The 22,046-nt window shown below is 38.4% G+C and overlaps 1 protein-coding gene across 50 annotated transcripts in view; it reads right to left on the bottom strand.

Annotated features, from left to right (window-relative positions):
* The window catches only part of ANK2 (ankyrin 2), a 683,094-nt gene that overhangs the window by 78,248 nt on the left and 582,800 nt on the right, over positions 1 to 22,046 (bottom strand). For all 50 annotated transcript variants that reach the window (XM_049708929.1, XM_049708962.1, XM_033437973.2 and 47 more), the window contains 3 exons: positions 10,523 to 10,621; positions 9,354 to 9,452; positions 1,636 to 1,708 (listed from right to left, as the gene is read on the bottom strand). In XM_049708929.1, coding sequence (XP_049564886.1) covers positions 1,636 to 1,708; positions 9,354 to 9,452; positions 10,523 to 10,621 — 271 coding nt within the window. The remainder of the gene's footprint in view (positions 1 to 1,635; positions 1,709 to 9,353; positions 9,453 to 10,522; positions 10,622 to 22,046) is intronic.

Here is a 22,046-nt window from a genome sequence, read left to right as displayed (position 1 = left end):
GGTCTCAATAATAGTTTCAAAAATCATTAATAGTATAAGCAATTCATAGTGTTAAGCTTCCAAGTTAATAAAAATCCACACACCCAAATGCACACATAAGCAATTCCACTCATATTACACACGCTATTTAAAAAACCACTAGATTAGTATTAGGCACCCAGATTTAAATATTAAGCTAGTTGCTTCTAGCCAGTTAAGAAAAATTAAAAGCAAAGACAAACTTTCACTTCAACAATTTCCTCTAAAGGTACCTGAATCACTAAGCACTTCCCCATCAATAAAGTGGTCACCAAACTGTTTAAAGGCTGTTCAACATGTAAGTGAAGATAAGAAAGAAGATCACACGAAACAAAATATAGTGTGCACGTACGGATGCCGAAAATTGGCAAGTATTAGGATGGAACGCAAAATTATTACAATAAATACTTGGAACCATTAGCTTTGGCAATACCTTTTAATTTACTTACAATAGTACATTGACCCAACATTTGTTTGTTCTTGTCGTAAGTTCTTATAAAAGCTGAGACAACTCAATGTCTGTTACCGATAGGTGAATTAACAAATTGTTTCCAAATAAGGGCATCTCAATGTAAAGTTTTACCTTCTGAATATATCTTGAAGAACCTAAAGAAATAACTTTAATATTTCTCCATAAAAGCAGTTAGTATTGGGCCTACTACTAGGGTCAGTATGGCAATAATTTTTCAAACATGTACACTTATGTACATGTATTCATGTATACATGTCATGTCATGTATATACAACTTGACCAATAGCTGCACTACTGAAACTTGGTTGCATACTTTATGTGCTGCATTCATGATTTTTTTAGCAGATTTTTCTTTTTGTTCAAGAAAAGTCAACTACTCTAGTTGAAGTAGAGGTGGGGAGCTAGAAACCCTTCTGGCAGTACCTCTAGCATGATGTCCCATACCCACCCCAAGGCAGTCCCTGGTGCTCCTCGTAGAGCTTCTCAGACCTTTGAAATCCACTGGCTTAGATAATTTTTATCAACTCTAGAACTATAGGGGGCATATAGTTCTTCTGACTTAAAGAATCAAATTCTTATGTTGAATTTGTATGACTTACTCCTGCACTATTTTTAACCTTCGCTAAGGCTCTTTTTTTCTATGTATTAGTTTTAAAATATATTTTTTTCTATATATTAGTTTTAAAATATATTCTGTATGTTTGAACCAATTAGAAAGCAGAGATTTCTCAATATACCATTGATAGAGTATACGTTAAGTTCTTTTATTTTAAAGCATTTTAATAAAAAATGTATTTTAGCATAGTTATAGTATTTAGTATTTAGCATAGTTAAAACATATTAACAATAATTGTATTATCAGGTAGATATCTTAACAGATGGCCGACTTCCAGTTTCTCTCCCTTGTCCTAGTCCTGTTATTTAGTAAGTCATTAAAGATAACACCAGTTGAAAATATATAAACAAAATCCTCCCTCCCCCAAATTGAAAAAGTAAATGTACTGAAACAAAGGTGAAAAGGTTACTTTAAGTGCTAAGATGCTGTCATCCACATCCACCGTACCAGCTTGTTCCCTGAAAAAATGGATGGTTTCCTTTGTGTAAGACCATGACAGATGTCATAGGAGAATGAATAAAAGTCTTACCCTCTTCATCAGAAACATCAAGAACCTCGGTCATGGTCTCAGGAACATTTAGCTTGTGTTTTTCAGTGATAGTCTGGAAAGACAAAAGTCATTAATGCTCAACTTAAGAACAAAAATCAAACAAAAGATCAAAAGAGTCACAGAGGAGAGGCCATAGTCAACAGCATCAGCAAGCGATCAGGCCCTGAGCACTCCATCTTCTCCACACGGACATTTTGGAAGCTTAGTCTCTTATTCTCCTTCATGGAAACTCATTTGTTCTTTCTGAAGATAAATGATCATTTACTCCAGTGAAGTTGTGCAAGAGAAAGTTCATTATTTTGAATTCCCATTTGCAAAATAAATTCTTTAGCAATAGCATTAATAGCCATATTGAGAAAGCAGATTCAGGTTTTCAGGGCTTCCCTCAAATGGACTGAGTAATGTCTCCAGAAAAGCTTTCAAAAGAAGCAGTGAATATGTGCAATTTATGAAAAACAAAGCCACTGGAACGAAGTTGTAAACAATGTGAAAGACATAAACTTCGGGGCAGAAAATGTGATGCATCTCTTCTGGGATTAGAGGATCAACAGTGGAGAATCACCCATCCTTATAGTCTTTCATGGGTCTACAATTCTGGCTTGCTGCTTATTTGCCTTCCATAATAGCCCTCCAGAGTTGCCAGATGCACTGCCTTCTATCCCTGGTGGATGATGTAAGGTTAGGAGACCAGGCTCTGGAGTCTGGCTACATGGGTTCAAGTTCTAACTTCATCATTTATTAGCTATGAGGCCTTAGCAAGTCCCTTTATTTCTCTGTGCCTTAGTTTCATCATTTGTAAAACAGGATAATAATACTACTTCATAAAATTGTTATGAAGATTAAATGAAATATATAAGAGCTCTAAGAACAGTGCTTAGTATATGTTAGTATTCAGTAAATATTAGCTAGCATAATTTATCATCACTATATTTTGATATTAAATTAATCTTAACAACAAAGGGCCTCTGAACATTTTAGTCATTCCGGCACTCAAGAAACATTCTGAGTGCCTACTGCATGCCAGGCACTGTTTCAGACACCAGGGATACCACAGTGATAAAAAAAAAAGGATAAAAATCCACATCTCATGACTTGAAATATCACCTAAAGATAGTTGAGTCTCAAATTCCTATCTCTAGTTTCTGCATTGAAAGTGCATTAAGTACATCACTTGGCATTGTTATGAGAAAATTTAAAAACTAATCTCCTAAAATAAGAGTAAAATCTTCAACTAAAGCCACTAAAATACAGTAAATAGGTTGTCTAGGTTTTTGAGCTTTGCTACCTAGAGACTACAGACTTGTTTGGCTACAATACCCCTACCACCAACTCTTTTTTTTCCAAAAGCAGTAGAGAACTTCAAATAATTTTACAGGGAAATTCAACTGATTAATTTAAGAATATATTTACATACAGGGGTATAATTTCTATATGTGAAGAAGGACTGATTAAATCACAATGTGATACTGCATAACCTTTCAGTGGCTTCCCATTTTCTTCAGAAGAAAACTTAATAGAGTTGATCCCCGAACAATGCAGGTTTGAAACTCATGGGTCCACTTACACGTGGATATCTTTCAATAGTAAACACTACATTACTACATGATCCGAGGTTGGTTGAACCCATGGATGCGGAACCATCCTTACAGATGGCTGACTGTAAGTTATATTCGGATGAATTCCCCGGGTTGTTCAAGGGTTTGGCAAACTGGCTGGGAAGATGCTTGGTGATGTAGTAAGGAGAGTCAGGGAGGCCTCATCCCTCCACCACACGCTACAACCGTGTTGGCAGCCATGTTCTCTTATGCCTCTGCTTTTTTTCCCCATATATCCTTTTCTTTACCAGAAATGTTCTTCCTTCTCTTGTCTTGGCTCATATAAGATGTAACTTCCTTGGAGAAACACACCCTGACCCTCCTCAATGAATGTGTTTGTTCAACCATGTTTATCTGCCGCTACCCACTCCTATAGCATCACGTGCACCACATCACACACACCTGTACGTGCCCCCTTCACCTCCCACCTCATGAGTGTGAGTCATGAAAGAAGTTGTTTCCACAGAACCTGAAACATAGTAGGGGCTTCTCAAATACATATTGGAATAAATTGATGACATAATACATTTAAGATCCACATAATGACCACATAGATTTTCTTTGGGAAGAAAAGAAAAGGAAGAAATGCAGAAAGTAAAGAAAGTCTCATGTTATCCAGATGAAGGTACAGTTGTAGACTAGAGTAGTAAATTCAGCTTTCCAGCATGTTGTTTCTGATGTCTAAATAATTCCATAATGTCTTATTCACTGAAAACAAATTAAACACTGTAGGAAAGACAAAAGCATCTATCCAAAGTTCTGGAGAATAACAGGTAGTCAATAAGAATTTGATGAATGAACAAACTTAAAAATATACCATTTAATTATAATATTAATTAATTTATGAATTTAACACAGAAAGATGATAACCTAAGTTCTATATTAACGGTTCTCAGCTCTACCTGCATATTATAATTATTAGAGAAATTTAAAACATATTGTTGCTTGGGTCTCAACACAAGCCAATTAAATCCGCATCCCTGAAGACAGGGCCAGCTATAGGTATTTTTTAAAGTTCCTCAGGTGGGTCTATTGTGCAGCTCAATTTGCGACCCACTTTCCTGCATTAGGAAAATGTATAGATTGCAGAAAAATGACTTACATTTAAAATACAGGATAGAGAAAATGACATTCAATTAAACTATGACTTTTGGGGAAACTTTTAAAATAAGTATCTAAATGTACATTAAATGATTAAAAATTTTAAGGGATACCTACTGCATTAGACCACACCAGAAAGTCCATTTTTGCAGAAATGTTCTAGAGTATTTGCCCTTCATAGGAAACATTTCCACAAGAAGATGCTTCTCCATTTGAAAATAACTGATGGAAATACACTTTAAATGATTAAATTATATTGCCCGACCTTCTCAGTTTCTATTTTCAGATGCTGATAATGTGACTATATTTTCTTTGAACTTGTGAGAGTGGAACTAACTTTGCTTTAGTTTGGTTATTGAATGCTATTAAGGTTATTATCAGCAAATATATGTGGCAATAGAAAAAGTAACACTGATCATATTGGTCATGGATATTTTTTGGCACAGATATTAAAACTGCTTTCTATATACAATGTAGTAAATATAGTATGCATTTGTACATGACATAGTGCCTGACCCTTAAAAGGTCGTCAGTAAATATTTGTTGAATGGATAATAAATAAGTCTTCCCACTCATTAGTAATGTGATAAGAAATGAAAAAAATTGTCCCTTTAAATGAAGTGTCCTTTGAAAACTTGATTAGCCAAACATAAATATGGTTTTATGCAAGTACATCTGAATAGCCCAAAGAAAACAAGGATATAATTAAATGATCATGGGCGTCTTCTTCTGCTATAGAATCTCGGATACTATGGTCAAGATTAGAAACTACTTTAAAAGTTAAAATGAGTAGTGCACGATGCATAAGTTTAATAGGATGTAATTAAATCATATAATGTGGCAAAACAAATAGAATGCGATAGATGGCAGACTTAATAACGAGTTTTTAACATTTCTCATGACGTAGAAAATCAAACATGAGTCCTTACACGGTGTTTTATAAATGGGGGATAATATCTGCTTTTTTTTTGTGCAAAAGAAAAAGTGTGCTTTAGTGCTCTTCATTTAGCCCATCTCCCTGGTCAACCACTTCCTTTGTACCACTTCCTCAGCAAGTCACAATAAGTCACAGCGTGGCGAGTGACCTTGGCTAGTGTGCCACCTTCCAGTGTCCACACACATTGGCTCCCATCAGTGCTACAAGCTAAACCTGGTTTTGCTCCCAAACCCCTTTATACCAATTGTACATGTTAACATAATTTTTATATATAAGTTAAATACTACATAAGTAATATTTTTCTATAAAAACTAAGGTAAATGGTTTGGAAAGTCTCAACAAAGGTGAGTCTCCAAAAATAACTGCTACTCAGGTGTGGCTGAGACAATTATAGCACGTTGGGGAAAAAATGTCAAAAGTTTAAAAAGGTTCTGCACTCAGAATAGTGTCTCTTTAAGATAATACACAGGATAAATTGTATATAGATATAGACATTATAGGATAGACACACACAATACAGTATGTATTATAGATGTTCTTTGTTCAAGAATGACGACTTAGCCTTCTAGTCAATGGACCTGTATTCAAAGAAAAGTTCTTGACTCCACTTAAAAAGTGTCAAATGACTTTACATGTATTTATTGCACTGCCACTTTTATGATTCCCATTTTAACTGACTTATGGCATCAGATAAGATTTAGAACCAAAGTTTAAATGGTAATATAACTATAATGTCATTTTTATTTTAGTAGCTTATTCAGTAATTTATGCTCTACATATCAATGATTATATGCAACGATCACTTTAAAACTATGCAAATAATTGATGATAGCTGATCAGTAAGTAGAGGGATGAGTCATATCTCACAGTTCTTCCAAACTGCATTAGGAGACTGAGCTTGCTGGCTTCTGCTGCCAGAAATGTGTCCCTCCCACTCTGATGTCCATTCCGGCAAATAGACAATGACTGTAATCCCCAGAGAGTGCTCAACTGTCTCATATCCTCTGCTAGGTCTTACGAAGTAAAGTTAGAAAAGCAAAGGTTAAGGAAACAAACCAGGATTCCAAAAATGTCTCACAAATTTCAGAAGCAGTGACTTTTCCTTTACAAACTGCTGCCTTACTCTTCTCTCCACACAATGACTTTATTCATACATTGGGGTGAAGAATTCTGGAAGGAGGAATAGCAAAGGAAACTTTCTCTGATGGCAGAGAACTCACATTGCTGCTCAAATGGCACATCGTATGAAGCCAATGATGTGAAATTCGTATGTTAGATGTATGGCTGTAGTTCAACTATTACATTCAAATGGTAGTAACATGAAATTTAATTGGATTAATTTTACATAATTATTGCCTCGTGCTATTTACCTACCACCAGTGAGTAGTTCCAAATAATTTTTAGTGAATCTGTAGATTTTAGAAAATGACACTGAATATGATACTTCCATGAAAATCCATAAAGGGCGCTATTTAAGTGAGTTTTTAAAAGTTGAAAATTCCTGGTAAGCTACTTTTAGCAAAGTAAAGATCAGTTACATCAGAGTGGTTAAGAATATGGATTTTGGAATCTGACAACCTAAATTTGAATCCTAGATCTACCCTCAGTGTCTGGCATATTTGTAACTACTAAATTTTAGTTATAGTTTTTAATATCATTAATATCATCGTTATGTGGGAAAAGAATGAATGAAAATCTCTTCTGAAAGAGAAGAAGTATAAAGTAAGAAGACTCACATCACAGAAGGAATAAGTTCATATTTTCAATCCTTAACCCCAAATTCCATTTCACAAAACAATAAAACTCACAGTTCTAAGAATCGAATTCTAAGAGAAGAAGAAAGTCAAGATAGGGCAGCATTAAAACATGTAACCAATAAAACTACTCATTTAGATAAAGGGGGTACTTGTTTAGTTAATGTGGGCAATGATTTCTTATTTTCCCAACTGAAAGCAGACATGCTGTTATGTTTTACATTTGTTTGTTGGCTTTTCACCTAGAAACTTGATTTCTAAGTATGGTGGTTTTTATTGGAGCAATGATTAGCTAGGCAGCATAGAGATTAATAGTTACCAGAAAAGAAAAAAAGCTCACAGAGAGTTTTATGAGGAGTTTTCAAATCCCCCTAGAGCTACATATGTGGAGATATGACCATATGTCTGATTTCTGACAAGGTATTTGAGAACTTTAGCAATAGTATTTAAAAAAAATCGCTCCTCTTTTTAAATATAGATCTGTATAGTTAAATTCATTCACTCTAAGTAATATTTGTGAGACTGAGATCTCTTTGAAATTAGACGTGTACGTTCTATAGTTCTATTGATATTAAACAAGAATTTATTGATATTTTCTTACAAAACTTAAGTCTCATTCTTCACTCCCACTACACTGTAAGCTGCCGGTAGGGAGGAGTAGTGTTTTCACCGTTGATGACACTTCAGCACTGAGCACAGAACCCAGCACATATTTTATATCCAATAAACACTAAAGGAATGAATTAATGAAATGAATGGAAGAAAAAGCAGGTCAAGATAGCTAAACGATGCAAGTTTGCCATCTAGTGGTCATCTGATAAAAATGTACATGCATAATTCCCAGAACATGCAAGAGGTAAAGTTGAGAGAAAACATGACTTCTAAGAACAAAAGTGTTTACCCAATCTTGCCACCAAAACCTTCACTTATCTGTGATGTGCACATTGTTTCAAAGATGCCAAATAAAGATATATGTACAGGTGCCCAGTATGAAGATTTTCCTGGTATAACAAATCATATAGTAAGAAAAAGCCATTACGATTCAGCCGTATGTAGTGACTCAGAAGTATAGTGCGAGGTGATGACAAGACTTGTTTTTCTACTATATATTGACACTATACTTTAAATCTTTAATATTGTGGTACACTGGCCAAAGATTTTGCTTGAGAAAACACACAGTGCCATTCTCTCATCTAAATTCAGTCTCTGTCTTGTAGTTCATTAATAAATCATACTCCACTCTATTTAAAACTTCACATCAAACCAACTACCTCAATATCTGTCAACAGGGACTTGCTGTCAGCCTGAAGAACAAAATTCCTTTCTTTTTCCTTACATCTATCAAAAGTACCAGGTGTTCCAAAACTCTATATGCATTATTCGTAGCTTGGAGCATTTACTAGAACCTCATTCAGAATTTTATATTTGTTGATTCATGATCTTATTGTCTCTCAGGAACATCTAAATGTTCTGCTGTCGGTCTACTTTTCTACTTTATGAAGAGAAATTAAAGAGCTGTTGTTCTTAGAGTTGATGCTTAAGGAGAAAAGTTAATAAATATATGCAAAGAGAAGAGCACTTTTCAGCTGCGAGTTTCCTCTCAGGAGGCCTCCTTTTAAGCTTTGCTCCAGCTGAATAGCACAAGAGCATTAGGACTCATTAACATCACGGTCCTCACTCTTCCAGAGTTTCTCTGGCAAAGGCCAGTGATGATCACTGTTCTCTCCTGAAGAATCAGCAGTCATATTCCAAACAGCGAAAATAAAAAATGTTACATATATATTCTGTCAAGATACAGACACAGTTTCTCTCTTAAGCACATTCGATTTTCTTTTTAAATAAAAAATAATCCAAAATAGGAAGAAAAGCAGGATGAATTGTTCTCACTGGGACTGCATCTGACCCAGTCGTGAGCGTAGCAGGGATAAGGGTCTTCCCAGAGTCTGGCGTGACCTCCGGGCTAAGATAAAAAGTTTCTTTTGGAGTGTCCTACCACTTTGCCAGCGGTAGGTGTCACACCCAACTACAGCAACAGGGCAGAGGAGCCAGAAAAAAAGAAGTCAGTCACAGAAAAAGGAACTAAGTATTATAAAATTACATTCACGCATATTATATGGATTTATGTTGACTAAAGGAAGTTGAAATCCCTGTTACTAGTTGTGTAAATGCCTTTACATCTGCATACTTCAATGTATGCTCTACAATAAAAGAAGTTCAAAATCAAAAGCTCAAAACATTTTGTAAGTGAAAATGTCTGTGGCTTAAAAGCCACGACAAGGGAGCCGAAGCCGATAGGTTCCTTTCACTTACCGTGGTGGTGGTGGTGACCTCCTCGGTTACAACCTTCAGGGTGTCCACCACGGAGATGTAGCCCAGACGCTTAGCAATCGCCAAGGCAGTGTTGCCATTCTGAAGACAGAGTGAAAGAGAGAGTGAGAGCCGGGAGGGAGGACGGCGATGTGAGCCAATGAGCTCACCCGCGGCTCCACATGAGCCAGCATTTCCTTCCAAAACAGGCACAGCTTAGGAAAATCACTAGTTTTTACCATTACATCTGAATCTTCTTTGTAACTTCTCTAGACTATAGCCCAGGTCACCATGGTAACACAACAAGCTGCAGCTGCTTGCTCTTTCTAATAAGAAGCGCTTGACGGCTTTAATCCTAAAGTTGTCAAACCCCAAAGTTGTCAAACCCCTCTCTGAATCCTGTACTATGCTTAGGAAAGTAACTCTTGAACTGAGGATGAGGCCTCCGAAGAAAACTATTCAAGTACCAAGTACACTCACTCCTCAACAGAGGTCAGGCCATCTGTTGCAGGTAAGATGTTACCACAGGGAACACAGTAACATATTTAGCTGCAGCTGTGCAGAAGCTCACCGTGCAGCAAAAGGACACAAGCAAGCAACGCAGGCTCCAGCAGCCACTGGGGATCCCGGTTTGTTAAATTGCACCGCTTAGTTTACAATTCAACGGCTCCACATCCCAAACAGCTTAGTCGGAGCCAGCGGCCTCGGAAACTGTGCTCCCTTAAGAAGGCCGGGCGGGAGGGGTCGGACTCCGCGCCCAGCCGAGAGCCAGCTGGAAGCCGAGCTCTTTCCAGCAGCCCGAGCGCAGGGCCCCCTCCCGGAGGAAAGACTGGGTCAGGCCGCAGCGCGCTCCCTCCCGGGACGAGCGCTCCCTCCCGGGACGAGCGCTCCCTCCCGGGACGAGCGCTCCCTCCCGGGACGAGCGCTCCCTCCCGGGACGAGCGCTCCCTCCCGGGACGAGCGCTCCCTCCCGGGACGAGCGCTCCTCCGGGACGAGCGCTCTCAGGGAAATCCCAGGCTGATTTCTGGAAATCCCAGGCTTTCCCGAGTGCGGAGGCTCATTTAAGGAGGCTGTATGGGGACTCAGCTCAGCCAAGCGGCCCCCGTGGAGGGGGATAGGGGCGGGGGCAAGGAAGGAGCTGCGCGGAAAGGGGCAGCCGGCGCCGCCTTACCGCGGTGGTGGCGTTGGGCTTGGCCCCGTGCGGCAGCAGGACGTTGATGATGTGCGTGTGGCCCTGCTGGGCGGCCTGGTGCAAAGGCGTGTAGCCGTTCTGCAGACGATGGTGGCGGCAGATCGAGCAGAGATTTGCAAAAGGAGGAGGAAAACTAGGTTAGCCTTTATTTTGAATTTCTTAGTCTTATTTACAACCAAACCGTCACGGATGCCTGCATCTTTGGAGCACAGTATCACCAGCAGCCCACTTTCTCAGCAGCAAAACTCCCCCCCACACACACCTTATCGTCTGCTAAACAAAGAGGCTGGCTTATGAAGTAGCAAGATTAACAGACTCCAAACCATAACTAGAGTTATATTTCCACCAATTAGCATTTGAGTTAGCATTAAAAATGTGTATGCTGAGAGAAGATTTATAATGAGAAGGAGCACTGTCACAGTGATTTCTTCCCTAGGAAAAAGGAACGGTGAAGTGTTTAACTGAAGCTTCGGAGGACCATACAAACAGCTGCTTGTTCATCGAGACTTCCTTCATCATTAACCTCTGGGCTAGCTTTAAGAATTCTAAGTCAATGAAAATAAATCTAAATCTTATATTCCTTTCAGAGAACACCTCAGTCAAAGACGTACGCACTTAAGAGAAGATTTCATTGGAAGCTGAGTGGCCCACTTTCAATTAAAAAATGTCTTTTAAAAGTAGGTTCTTTTTAACATTCTAGTCTAAACTTTCACTCAGATGAAAGTTCTGTAATCCGTGATTTGTGAGGAATTGTTGAGGTTAGTGGGAAGCCAATCTTGCTCAAAACTCTAGTGGGTGGTGGGTATGGTACAGGTTGGTTGCATATGCACATTAATTAAACTGCACTGGAATCCTTGGAGGCACAGCAAAACATTAATAGCTACTGTGTATTAAGCATCCATTTTACGCCAGATATTGGACCTTATATTTATTGTCTTTTTTTTTTTTTTTTTTTTTTTATTTGCGGTACGCGGGCTTCTCACTCTTGTGGCCTCTCCCGTTGCAGAGCACAGGCTCTGGACGCGCAGGCTCCGCGGCATGTGGGATCTTCCCAGACCGGGGCACGAACCCGTGTCCCCTGCATCAGCAGGTGGACTCTCAACCACTGCACCACCAGGGAAGCCCCATTGTCTCTTTTAATCTTTATTACCATTCTGAAAATGAGAGTGCTTGGTACACAGTAGGTGTTTTATAAATAATAGAGGCCTAAATGAGGGCATGAACAAATGACTGAATAAATGAATAATTTTCTCCCCATTTCAGAGATGATGAAACTGAAAATAACAAGGTTAAGTAATTTCTTCACAGTCATTCTAGGTTCAGATCCTATGTAGAAGAGCATGATAGACAATGACTACCAGATTACTTTTTTATTGTCTACCTGCCTCACCTCCAATAAAATTTCATCTATGTATGTCAAACCCAAGTGTCCTGGGCACAAAGTCCTGAGTAGCCTATGCATACCTTAAACTTGTAAGAGTATATGTTCCCTATATCTAGTGTCACTGCCTCCTCATGACCAACAGGCACATTTGCTTCTCCTGTCTACATGAAGTGTCTGACTCTGTGCTGTTAAAAAGAAAACCACAGGCCCAAGATGGAGTCACTATGCTAAGCCACACCACCATATTGGGGCTTAATACCTAACCTAATTGAAATTTAGTCTTAACCAGGCAGTCAAGAATTTTCTAGTCAATACCAATGAGGTAATACGTTCATTCCGCAAAGGAAGATGAAGTAATCTGCCACATAGACCTTTTCTGTCCCCCATAGGTAGGTTACCTAAGCCTGAAATAATCTTTTTTTTTTTTTTGCGGTACGCAGGCCTCTCACTGTTGTGGCCTCTCCCGTTGTGGAGCACAGGCTCCGGACACGCAGGCTCAGCGGCCATGGCTCACGGGCCCAGCCGCTCCGCGGCATGTGGGATCTTCCCGGACCGGGGCACGAACCCGTGTCTCCTGCATCGGCAGGCGGACTCTCAACCACTGCGCCACCAGGGAAGCCCTGAAATAATCTTTTTTCTTTATGACTTGCTTGTCCTGCCTTTAAAAATCTTTCCCTTTTGGTAGCCCTTTGGAGCTCCCCTCTACTCACAGAAGGATGCTGCCTAATTCATGAATCATTCAATAAAGCTAATTAGAGCTTTAAAATTTAGTCAGATGAATTTTGGTTTTTTAACAGATTTGGTGGCAGCAGTGTGATCCAAAGTGAAGTTCTGATGGCATTTTGGGACAACAAGAAACACAGTCGTGATACCTGCAAACTCCTATCTGAGTCCACTGTCTTTCTCTCCATTTCTGGGGGCTGTTGGTAAGTTCCTCTCGGTTTGAGCTCTGCTCTTTTTGTGTTGAACTCCAGATCTAACTGGCTTTCCAGTTGGTTCCCAATTTGTTTGGAATCACTAGTTCCATGTTGGGTACTTCTGGTAGTTCCGACCACAATTTCCTATCTGATTGGAAACCCCAGCTTATGGTTCTGTCCCTAGATTCCATGTTGGGAACTGCTAGCTACAGTTCCCCATTTGTTTGGAATCAGTCCACAGACCCTATTTGTTGAGGTCTGCTGGTTCAGTTCTTCACCTCAGGCTCAGGTTCCAAGTTGGGAATTGTTGGTAGTGTACCAGGGCCTTTTTCTTGGCCAGGCTGCAGTATTTGGTATTTACTGTACTTAATTCTGCAGTGTTAAGGTACACATACTTGTTTGTCCTGTTTTGTGTAGATAAAGGCTAGCTAAAAGAGATGGGATCTTTAATTTCTAAAGAGTAAAGTGCACCGCCTTCTGGCACAACTGCCTATTTTATGTCTAAGAACTATAATCGCAGAAGCTATAGATGTCTACAAAAATGTCAAAATCTTACTGTGTCCTGAGAGTTTTACCTGGTAACTATGATGTTGGGGATCCCCAAGACATGACCAGACAGAAATGTGGGTGGCACTCCATTTGTGGCAATATATGGCTGGACAGAAATGTGAGTTGAACCCCATATGAAGCTAGGGTCCTACCGAACAGCTGCCAGCCCTCAGGGAAATTACAATGGCCATTATGAGGAACATTCCAATTAGATAAAATCTTTTAAGAAGTGAACTTAAGGGCTTCCCTGGTGGCGCAGTGGTTGGGGGTCCGCCTGCCGATGCAGGGGACGTGGGTTTGTGCCCTGGTCCGGGAGGATCGCACGTGCCGCGGAGCGACTGGGCCCGTGAGCCATGGCCGCTGAGCCTGCGTGTCCGGAGCCTGTGCTCCGCAACGGGAGAGGCCACAACAGTGAGAGGCCCGCATACCGCAAAAAAAAAAAAAAAGAAATGAACTTAAAAGCAAGGGATACATATTTTAATTGGTATGCAAAAGCCTCCAAAAGGGTTCAAAATTTCAAAATAGCTCCACTGAAAGTTCTGTTGCAAAGAGCTAAGAAAAAATTAAAGATATAAGAGGTTCCTAAAACAAAAGACTGTAAGACTGACATAACTCCAGTGGTCCCCTCTTTCCTCCTTTACTTAAGTATTCATTCTAGTAATCCTGTCTGAATTATCTTTTCCACTCTAAAGAGAACAGGAGACCATAAACAAAAGCCCACCATGTTAATGGCCTTACAGACATCCCCATGCCTATCTTCGAAGGAGGGCCCCCATATGGACACCTCTCAGAGTTGATGAGACTTTGAGGGATCTTCTGGTAAACTGCTACACTATGCCCTTAAACTGCCAAGGAAAGCTAAAATTAAAATGAATAAAAAACAGGAGCCTGCAGAGGGGATCCAGGGAAAAATGGCAGAAGCCAGGGAAAGGTAAGAATTCTTACCAAACCCAGTTCTACTGAACCTGTCTATAGTGCCCAGGTGAAAGAGGAAAATAAAATTTCAACTTGTCCCTTCCTTTCCAAATACAGATCCACTGGTTATTGATCCTTTCTCTCCCAGGGATAGCCATTGCCTTCTTGCTTGTTTTGCTTGATGCCCTAAGTACCTGGCTTGGCTTTCTGCCTGCCTGGGACATGCAAGTTGTCAGTTCTTTCTTTTGCTTGCCTTTGGGTGACTCTAGATCTTGTGAATATAATATCTTTTGCACCCTTTTGGGGGACACCTCTTGAGTCCAAGAGTTTGTTCAATATTACCAGAAATATCCATTGTTTGTCCTGGCTGAAAACTGACAAGATATTTGAAAGGATTTAATAACTTTATAACCAGAGGTTTGGCCAAATTGGAAGCTGATATTCAGAGCCTGACAGATTAAAAAAAATTTTTTTTGGCCATCTTCTCTAAGCTAAATGTAACCAGAGAGAAACATTCCAACATAGGTAGAGGGGTATGTCAGTCCGTTGGCATCCAGGCTCCAACCCAGTTCTTTAAGGAATTGAGAACAACTGTCCTTATCTTAAAAGTCTTTGCAAAGCTAGAAGTATAGCTCTAGAGAACTGCAGGAAAAAAAAAAGGAGGTGGGGAAGGGGACTTTAAAAAAAATACAAATTGCTAAAGCAGCACTCTTGCCCAAAAATCTAGTTCAAGGAAAATTTTTAAATGAAAACTCTAAGATCTCTGTTTATGTCTGTCTGTATGCTCATGTGTGTCTATATATGTGTTGTAGGTGTGTGGCATTTTTCTACCTTTGAATGGTATTGCTAAAGTTAATTTGTAAAAGATCTCCATTTAACTGGCTTAAACAAGCAAGCCTTTTACAAATTTAGGATTCAAACTAACCCAAATGCTTTTCAAGTTCACATGATCTGCGATAATGTTTGGTAAATAAAGGCTAGTTTAAGTTTGATGGTTTAATGAAAATAGATATGCCTTTAGAGTTAATAACATTGAATATAATGCAGACAAAACTTTTTATTCTACCTGGGCTTATTAGTCAAATAAATTCATGTTATCTCTTGCAAAATTTGTCAGCCAGAAAAATAACCTAGAACATTAACAGACTTTGTCTAATGTCTCATGAGGTTTTTGTGGGTGGTCTAAACATAATTATTGAAAACAAGTAAATTAAATGGGTGTAAGTGAGAGAAAAGTTTCTAGATGAACTTTTTCGTACTTATCCCAAATCTTTCTAGTATCCTGAAACCTTAAAGTTTTGCTAAGTTGAATTAAATGATGGCTAGCCATTGAATATCCAGACCATTTCCAAATAGGATAAAATATTGAAACATTTATTACTGGGCATAGGTTTATCCACTTTTTGCTTCCTTTCACAAAGGAATTAAAGATACTTGGGTCTATTAGCAAACATCTTTTGTGCCATTGTGAGCATTTTTCCAGAAATTATAAAAAGTATTTATAAGTCTGCCAGTAAACAGAATGCTGATATAAATGACAGTTTATAATGCTTACTTCTTAGTTTTCACTAGAAATTAAAGGTTACTAAGAGTTAAATATTCTTATGTGTGCAGTTAGTTAAATACTAGAATACTACTAGAAATAATAAGGAAAAGGAATTTTACATGTGGTCAGGACTAGATAAGTAGAATGAATTTAGTTAAGTAAATAAGTTTGAATATCAAAAGTTGGCTGGTGCAAAATTGGAATTTGTTTTTTTCTCTGTGAGAAGGTCAACATTTTTTGTTTTCTATAAGTCTGTTCTTGAAAATAAGAGATTACGAAAGGTTTTTCTTTAAGTAATCTGCCTAGAAAAAACAAAGATATTATATCTTGTCAAAATAATCACCTATGTTCTATGTTGTCATTATCAGGTCATTGATTACTTAAATAAACCTAGTCCTCTAGATATTAAAAGAGCTAAGTTTTGCTCAGAACTATGTAACCTTCAGTGTCTACCTAGGAAATATTTGTTATTTTGATTAAATAGGTAACTAAGTATTGTTTCACAATGACCTATGACCCTATTTGATCAAGTTATAAAATCTTCTGATATTTTTGACAAACTTCCCCAAAATCAAATTCTAAATGAAGTCTTTTTGACCTTAAACTAACATGGAAATTTTCCAGAGGGCCCCTGGAATGTTTCAAAAGATTTGTTCTCTCTCCTTATAAAAAGGGAGATGCTTATTTGGTATTAATTATGCTTATTTGGTATGTTAAATTACATGGGAAGCATGTAAGAAGTAATACAAAGCCTTCTTTATGTTGTGTTTATTACAGGTATATGTTATAAGTATTTCATAAATTGTGTGAAATTCCTGGAAATCTGATATGTCCTAATTCCAGTTATTATCTAAATATGTTGTGTGTCACAGAAATAACTAAATATCCTTGTTAATTCCATCAGGTCTTTAATAATGGACATTTTTTAAGTCTTCTGTCATTTGCAGAGAGCTATTGTTTTACTCTGACACTTTGCAAAGGTCTTCTGGCAAAAGTATTTCATCTTCAGAAAAATTCAAGAAAATAACTTTTTGACAAGTGCAGGCTTCTGATAACTTTAAGATCATAAAACTGAATTGGTAAGCACAAAGCCTGCCTTTGGATATTCTTGGAAGGGATTATACCAAGTCCCCTTTACTATTCAGATGACAGCGAAACTTCAACAATTCAAGCCTTGGGCACATATTTCACAGTTAACAAAGACTCCAACTGACATCTGGTCCCATCCAAATGCTGGAGACCTCCAAATTAAACTGACTGGGAAGAGAAGTAGCTGACATCAAGGTAGACTGCTTCTTCCCAAGACACCAGATCATGACTTCATGATTTAACTAAACATGAAATCCTCTCTTCTCCTTTCCTTTACTCCAGCATTGGCCTGGAAAGATAACACCACCATTCATATCTCCCAGGCCATTGCTAAGAGAAGTAACCTTTCAGACTGCTGGATTTGTCATCAAAAACTCGGATCTGTCCATGAGGCTAGAGACCCTGGTATGTTTCCCTGTCTCTTATTAATACCCCAAATTTGGGAAACTTTGTGTCCATGTTCTATGCAAAGAAAGGGATACAAGGCAAGAATAACCAGAGTGCAACTGCCTACATGGTCCACAGACCCTTAATACCAGGAGGCATGCATGATTCCAAATTAACTCTCTTTGACAGATCCCTACATCCCTGATTAGGAGTAAATGTTAATGAGGAACCTCTCTTTAACTTTTGAAGATATTCCAGATTCTGTTGCGAAGATAAGAGCTGCCCAAGAAAGATCCTTAGACTCTGTGGCTAAAGTTATTCTTGATAATAGGATAGCCCTTGATTCTGTTTGAGCTGAGCAAGAGTGTGTGTTGCAGCCAACACCCCCTGCTGCACTTGGATTAACACTTCTGGGGAAGTTGAAACAATTACATAAAATCACTGAGCAAGCCACTTGGCTTAAAAAAGGTGACTCCTTCAATGAGGTCTTGATTTCAATTGATTTCGGTCTTGGGCACCATGGCTCAGAAGTGCACTCCAAACATTGGGAATTATCCTGCTTATAATAATTATAATAATCTCCCTCGTGCATCGTGTTCTGGCAAAAGCTTTAAATACATGTTCACAGCCACTAACCACAAAGCAAATGATCTCCCTAAGACTGGAACATCAGGAAAGGAACGAAGAGAATAACCAATTTAAAGATTGTGAACCTGAAGCTATAATCTTTGAATATCACAGGGGTAGAAGAAACATCATAACCTATGGATACCACCAAAGAGATGATAAAAACCATGAGAACTTCAGAGAGGTAGCTGAGAGTGATGCTAATGCCTTAAAGTTTGATCACTTCTTTCAGTTAAGCTGAAAGTCTGATCAAAAGGGGGGAACTGTTAAAAAGAAAAGCCATAGGCCAAAAAATGGAGTCACTTTTGCTAGGCCACACCATGAAACCGGGGCTTAATACCTAACCTAACTGAAGCTTCAACCTCGCCAGAAATGTAGTCTTAATTGGTCAGTCAGGAATTTTCTGGTCAGCACCAAGAACGTAATCCGTCACGTGGGCCCTCACCATCCCCAAAACGAAGAAGAGGTAATCTGCCACTTAGACCTCTTCTGTCCCCCATATGTAGGATACCTAGGTCCGAAATAATCTTTTTTCTTTATGACTTCCTTGTTCTGCCTTTTAAAACCTTTCCCGTTTTGCAGTCCTTTGGAACTCCTCTCTACTTGCTAGATAGATGCTGCTGATTCATGAATCATTCAATAAAGCCAATTAGATCTTTAAAATTTACTTGATTGAATTTTTTTAAAACAATGCATAGGGTGCCACATGATTCCTTCTATGCTTTCACTCTGGCCTTTCCATCCATGGGGAGGTACCATATGTGTGACAGTCTATTTGTCTGACTACCCCCAGGCTGGAATGTCATCAGCTTTGCCTTGTCTGTTATATATCCCTACAATGGAATGACTCCAGAAAACCTGGAAACATAAATAAATTACAAGGACTCTGAGAAACTTACAGCTACTGCAAGGACTCTGCTCTCAAGTCAAGTAATCCATGGATATTTCAGGAGCATAAAGTAAGTAATATTTCTTTTCCTAAAAAAATTACTCCTTTCCATTGTGTTTATAAAGATTATACCAAAGTTTTATAAAATTTCCCAAATTTTTATACCAAGTGATGAATGTTTGAAGAGTAAACAAAATACGTATGTTTTTATTTTCATAGCAACAAAACAACTTTTTAGTAACTATGGTTACATATGGGATGTGAGGAAGAAAACATGATTCCTCCTCCAAAAATGTCATTTTCTGTGAAAAAATTCTGAAGTATTTATTAAAAGAATGTCCTTTGAGGTATGTATCTGTCCACTCCCCTGAAGACATATGAAAAGATAAATTTACTTCCAAAAGCAGGTAAAATCTACATAGTTCACTTTTTTAAAATCTGAAAAGTTAAAATGAGATTTTTCTCTCAACCAAATGTCCATTTGAATGCAGATGAAACCCAGGGGAGGTAAATGATGTTATATAGACAACATGTCTGGCTTTTAAATATCCAAACAATTTCAACAAATACTTAACAAAAAAATACGGTAAACGTTTTTAAGTTCTGACAAAATCTCATTGCATTGCTGCATTTATGCCTTTCCGGAGAATACCTGGATTCCAGCAAGAAAGTCTTTCCAGCAATACTTATATGTGAACTGACTCAGCAAAAAGGTATCACACGCTAAAGCCTGAGAATTCATATGGAAGCTTTTAAATAAGTCTCAAAGTGCAATTTCATGAAAACTCAAGAACTGCTCAGAAACTAGGCAATAGCTATTCTTGTTAGAGTCAGATTAGAAGTTTTGAATCTCAAATGTTATTAGCATTATCAATAATTTAAAAAATAGCTTTATTTTTAATTCAGTTACAAATACGCTTATGTATAGGCATGCTTTTGTTTCTACTTCAAAGAGGATATAAAAAACTGAGTTCCAAAACTTATGTTTCTAATTAGTAGCATCTTTTTTTTTTTTAAACATCTTTATGGAGCATAATTGCTTTACAATACTGTGTTAGTTTCTGCTGTACAACATAGTGAATCAGCTATACATATTCATATACCCTGATATCCCCTCCCTCTTGCGTCTCCCTCCCACCCTCCCTATCCCACCCCTCTAGGTGGTCACACAGCACTGAGCTGATCTCCCTGTGCTATGCAGCTGCTTCCCACTAGCTATCTGTTTTACATTTGGTAGTGTATATATATCCATGCCACTCTCTCACTTTGTCACAGCTTACCCTTCCCCCTCCCCATGTCCTTCAGTCCATTCTCGATGTCTGCGTCTTTATTCCTGTCCTGCCCCTAGGTTCTTCAGAACCACTTTTTTTTAGATTCCACATATATGTGTTAGCAGACGGTATTCGTTTTTCTCTTTCCGACTGACTTCACTCTGTATGACAGACTCTAGGTCCATCCACCTCACTACAAATAACTCAATTTTGTTTCTTTTTATGGCTGAGTAATATCCCATTATATATATGCGCCACATCTTCTTTATCCATTCATCTGTTGATGGACACTTAGGTTGCTTCCATGTCCTGGCTATTGTAAATAGTGCTGCAATGAACACTGTGGTACATGTCTCTTTTTGAATTATGGTTTTCTCAGGGTATATGCCCAGTAGTGGGATTGCTGGGTCATACAGTAGTTCTATTTTTAGTTTTTTAAGGAACCTCCATACTGTTCTGCATAGTGGCTCTATCAATTTACATTCCCACCAACAGTGCAAGAGGGTTCCCTTCTCTCCACACCCTCTTTAGCATTCATTGTTTGTAGGTGTTTTGATGAAAGCCATTCTGACCGGTATGAGGTGATACATTATTGTGGTTTTGATTTGCATTTCTCTAATGATTAGTGACGTTGAGCATCCTTTCATGTGTTTGTTGGCAATCTGTATATATTCTTTGGAGAACTCTCTAGGTCTTCTGACAATTTTTGGATTTGTTTGTTTGTTTTTTTGATATTGAGCTGAATGATCTGCTTGTATATTTTGGAGATTAACCCTTTGTCAGTTGCTTCATTTGCAAATATTTTCTGCCTTTCTGAGGGTTGTCTTTTCATCTTGTTTATGGTTTCCTTTGATGTTTAAAAGCTTTTAAGTTTCATTAAGTCCCATTTGTTTATTTTTGTTTTTATTTCCATTTCCCTAGAAGGTGGATCAAAAAGAATCTTACTGTGATTTATGTCATGGAGTGTTTAATCCATGACATTTAATCCATTTACTTTTTTTTTAACATCTTTATTGGAGTATAATTGCTTTACAATGGCATGTTAGTTTCTGCTTTATAACAAAGTGAATCAGTTATACATATACATATGTTCCCATATCTCTTCCCTCTTGCGTCTCCCTCCCTCCCACCCTCCATATCCCACCCCTCTAGGTGGTCACAAACCACCGAGCTGATCTCCCTGTGCTATGCGGCTGCTTCCCACTAGCTATCTATTTTACGTTTGGTAGTGTATATATATGTCCATGCCACTCTCTCACTGTATCACAGCTTACCCTTCCCCCTCCCCATATTCTCAAGTCCATTCTCTAGTAGGTCTGTGTCTTTATTCCTGTCCCACCCCTAGTTTCTTCATGACCTTTTTTTTTTCCTTAGATTCCATATATATGTGTTAGCATACGGTATTTGTTTTTCTCTTTCTGACTTACTTCACTCTGTATAACAGACTCTAGGTCCATCCACCTCACTACAAATAACTCAATTTTGTTTCTTTTTATGGCTGAGTAATATTCCATTGTGTATATGTGCCACATCTTCTTTATCCATTCATCTGTTGATGGACACTTAGGTTGCTTCCATGTCCTGGTTATTGTAAATAGAGCTGCAATGAATATTTTGGTACATGACTCTCTTTCAATTATGGTTTTCTCAGGGTATATGCCCAGTAGTGGGATTGCTGGGTCATATGGTAGTTCTATTTGTAGTTTTTTAAGGAACCTCCATACTGTTCTCCATAGTGGCTGTACCAATTCACATTCCCACCAGCAGTGCAAGAGTGTTCCCTTTTCTCCACACCCTCTCCAGCATTTATTGTTTCTAGATTTTTTGATGATGGCTATTCTGACCCGTGTGAGATGATATCTCATTGTAGTTTTGATTTGCATTTCTCTAATGATTAATGATGTTGAGCATTCTTTCATGTGTTTGTTG

This window comes from Orcinus orca, chromosome 4 (assembly GCF_937001465.1).
Source record: "Orcinus orca chromosome 4, mOrcOrc1.1, whole genome shotgun sequence".
NCBI classification, from domain to species: domain Eukaryota; kingdom Metazoa; phylum Chordata; class Mammalia; order Artiodactyla; family Delphinidae; genus Orcinus; species Orcinus orca.
The sequence above is the reverse complement of the archived record's forward strand: the minus strand, read 5'-3'. Positions and strand labels throughout refer to the sequence as shown.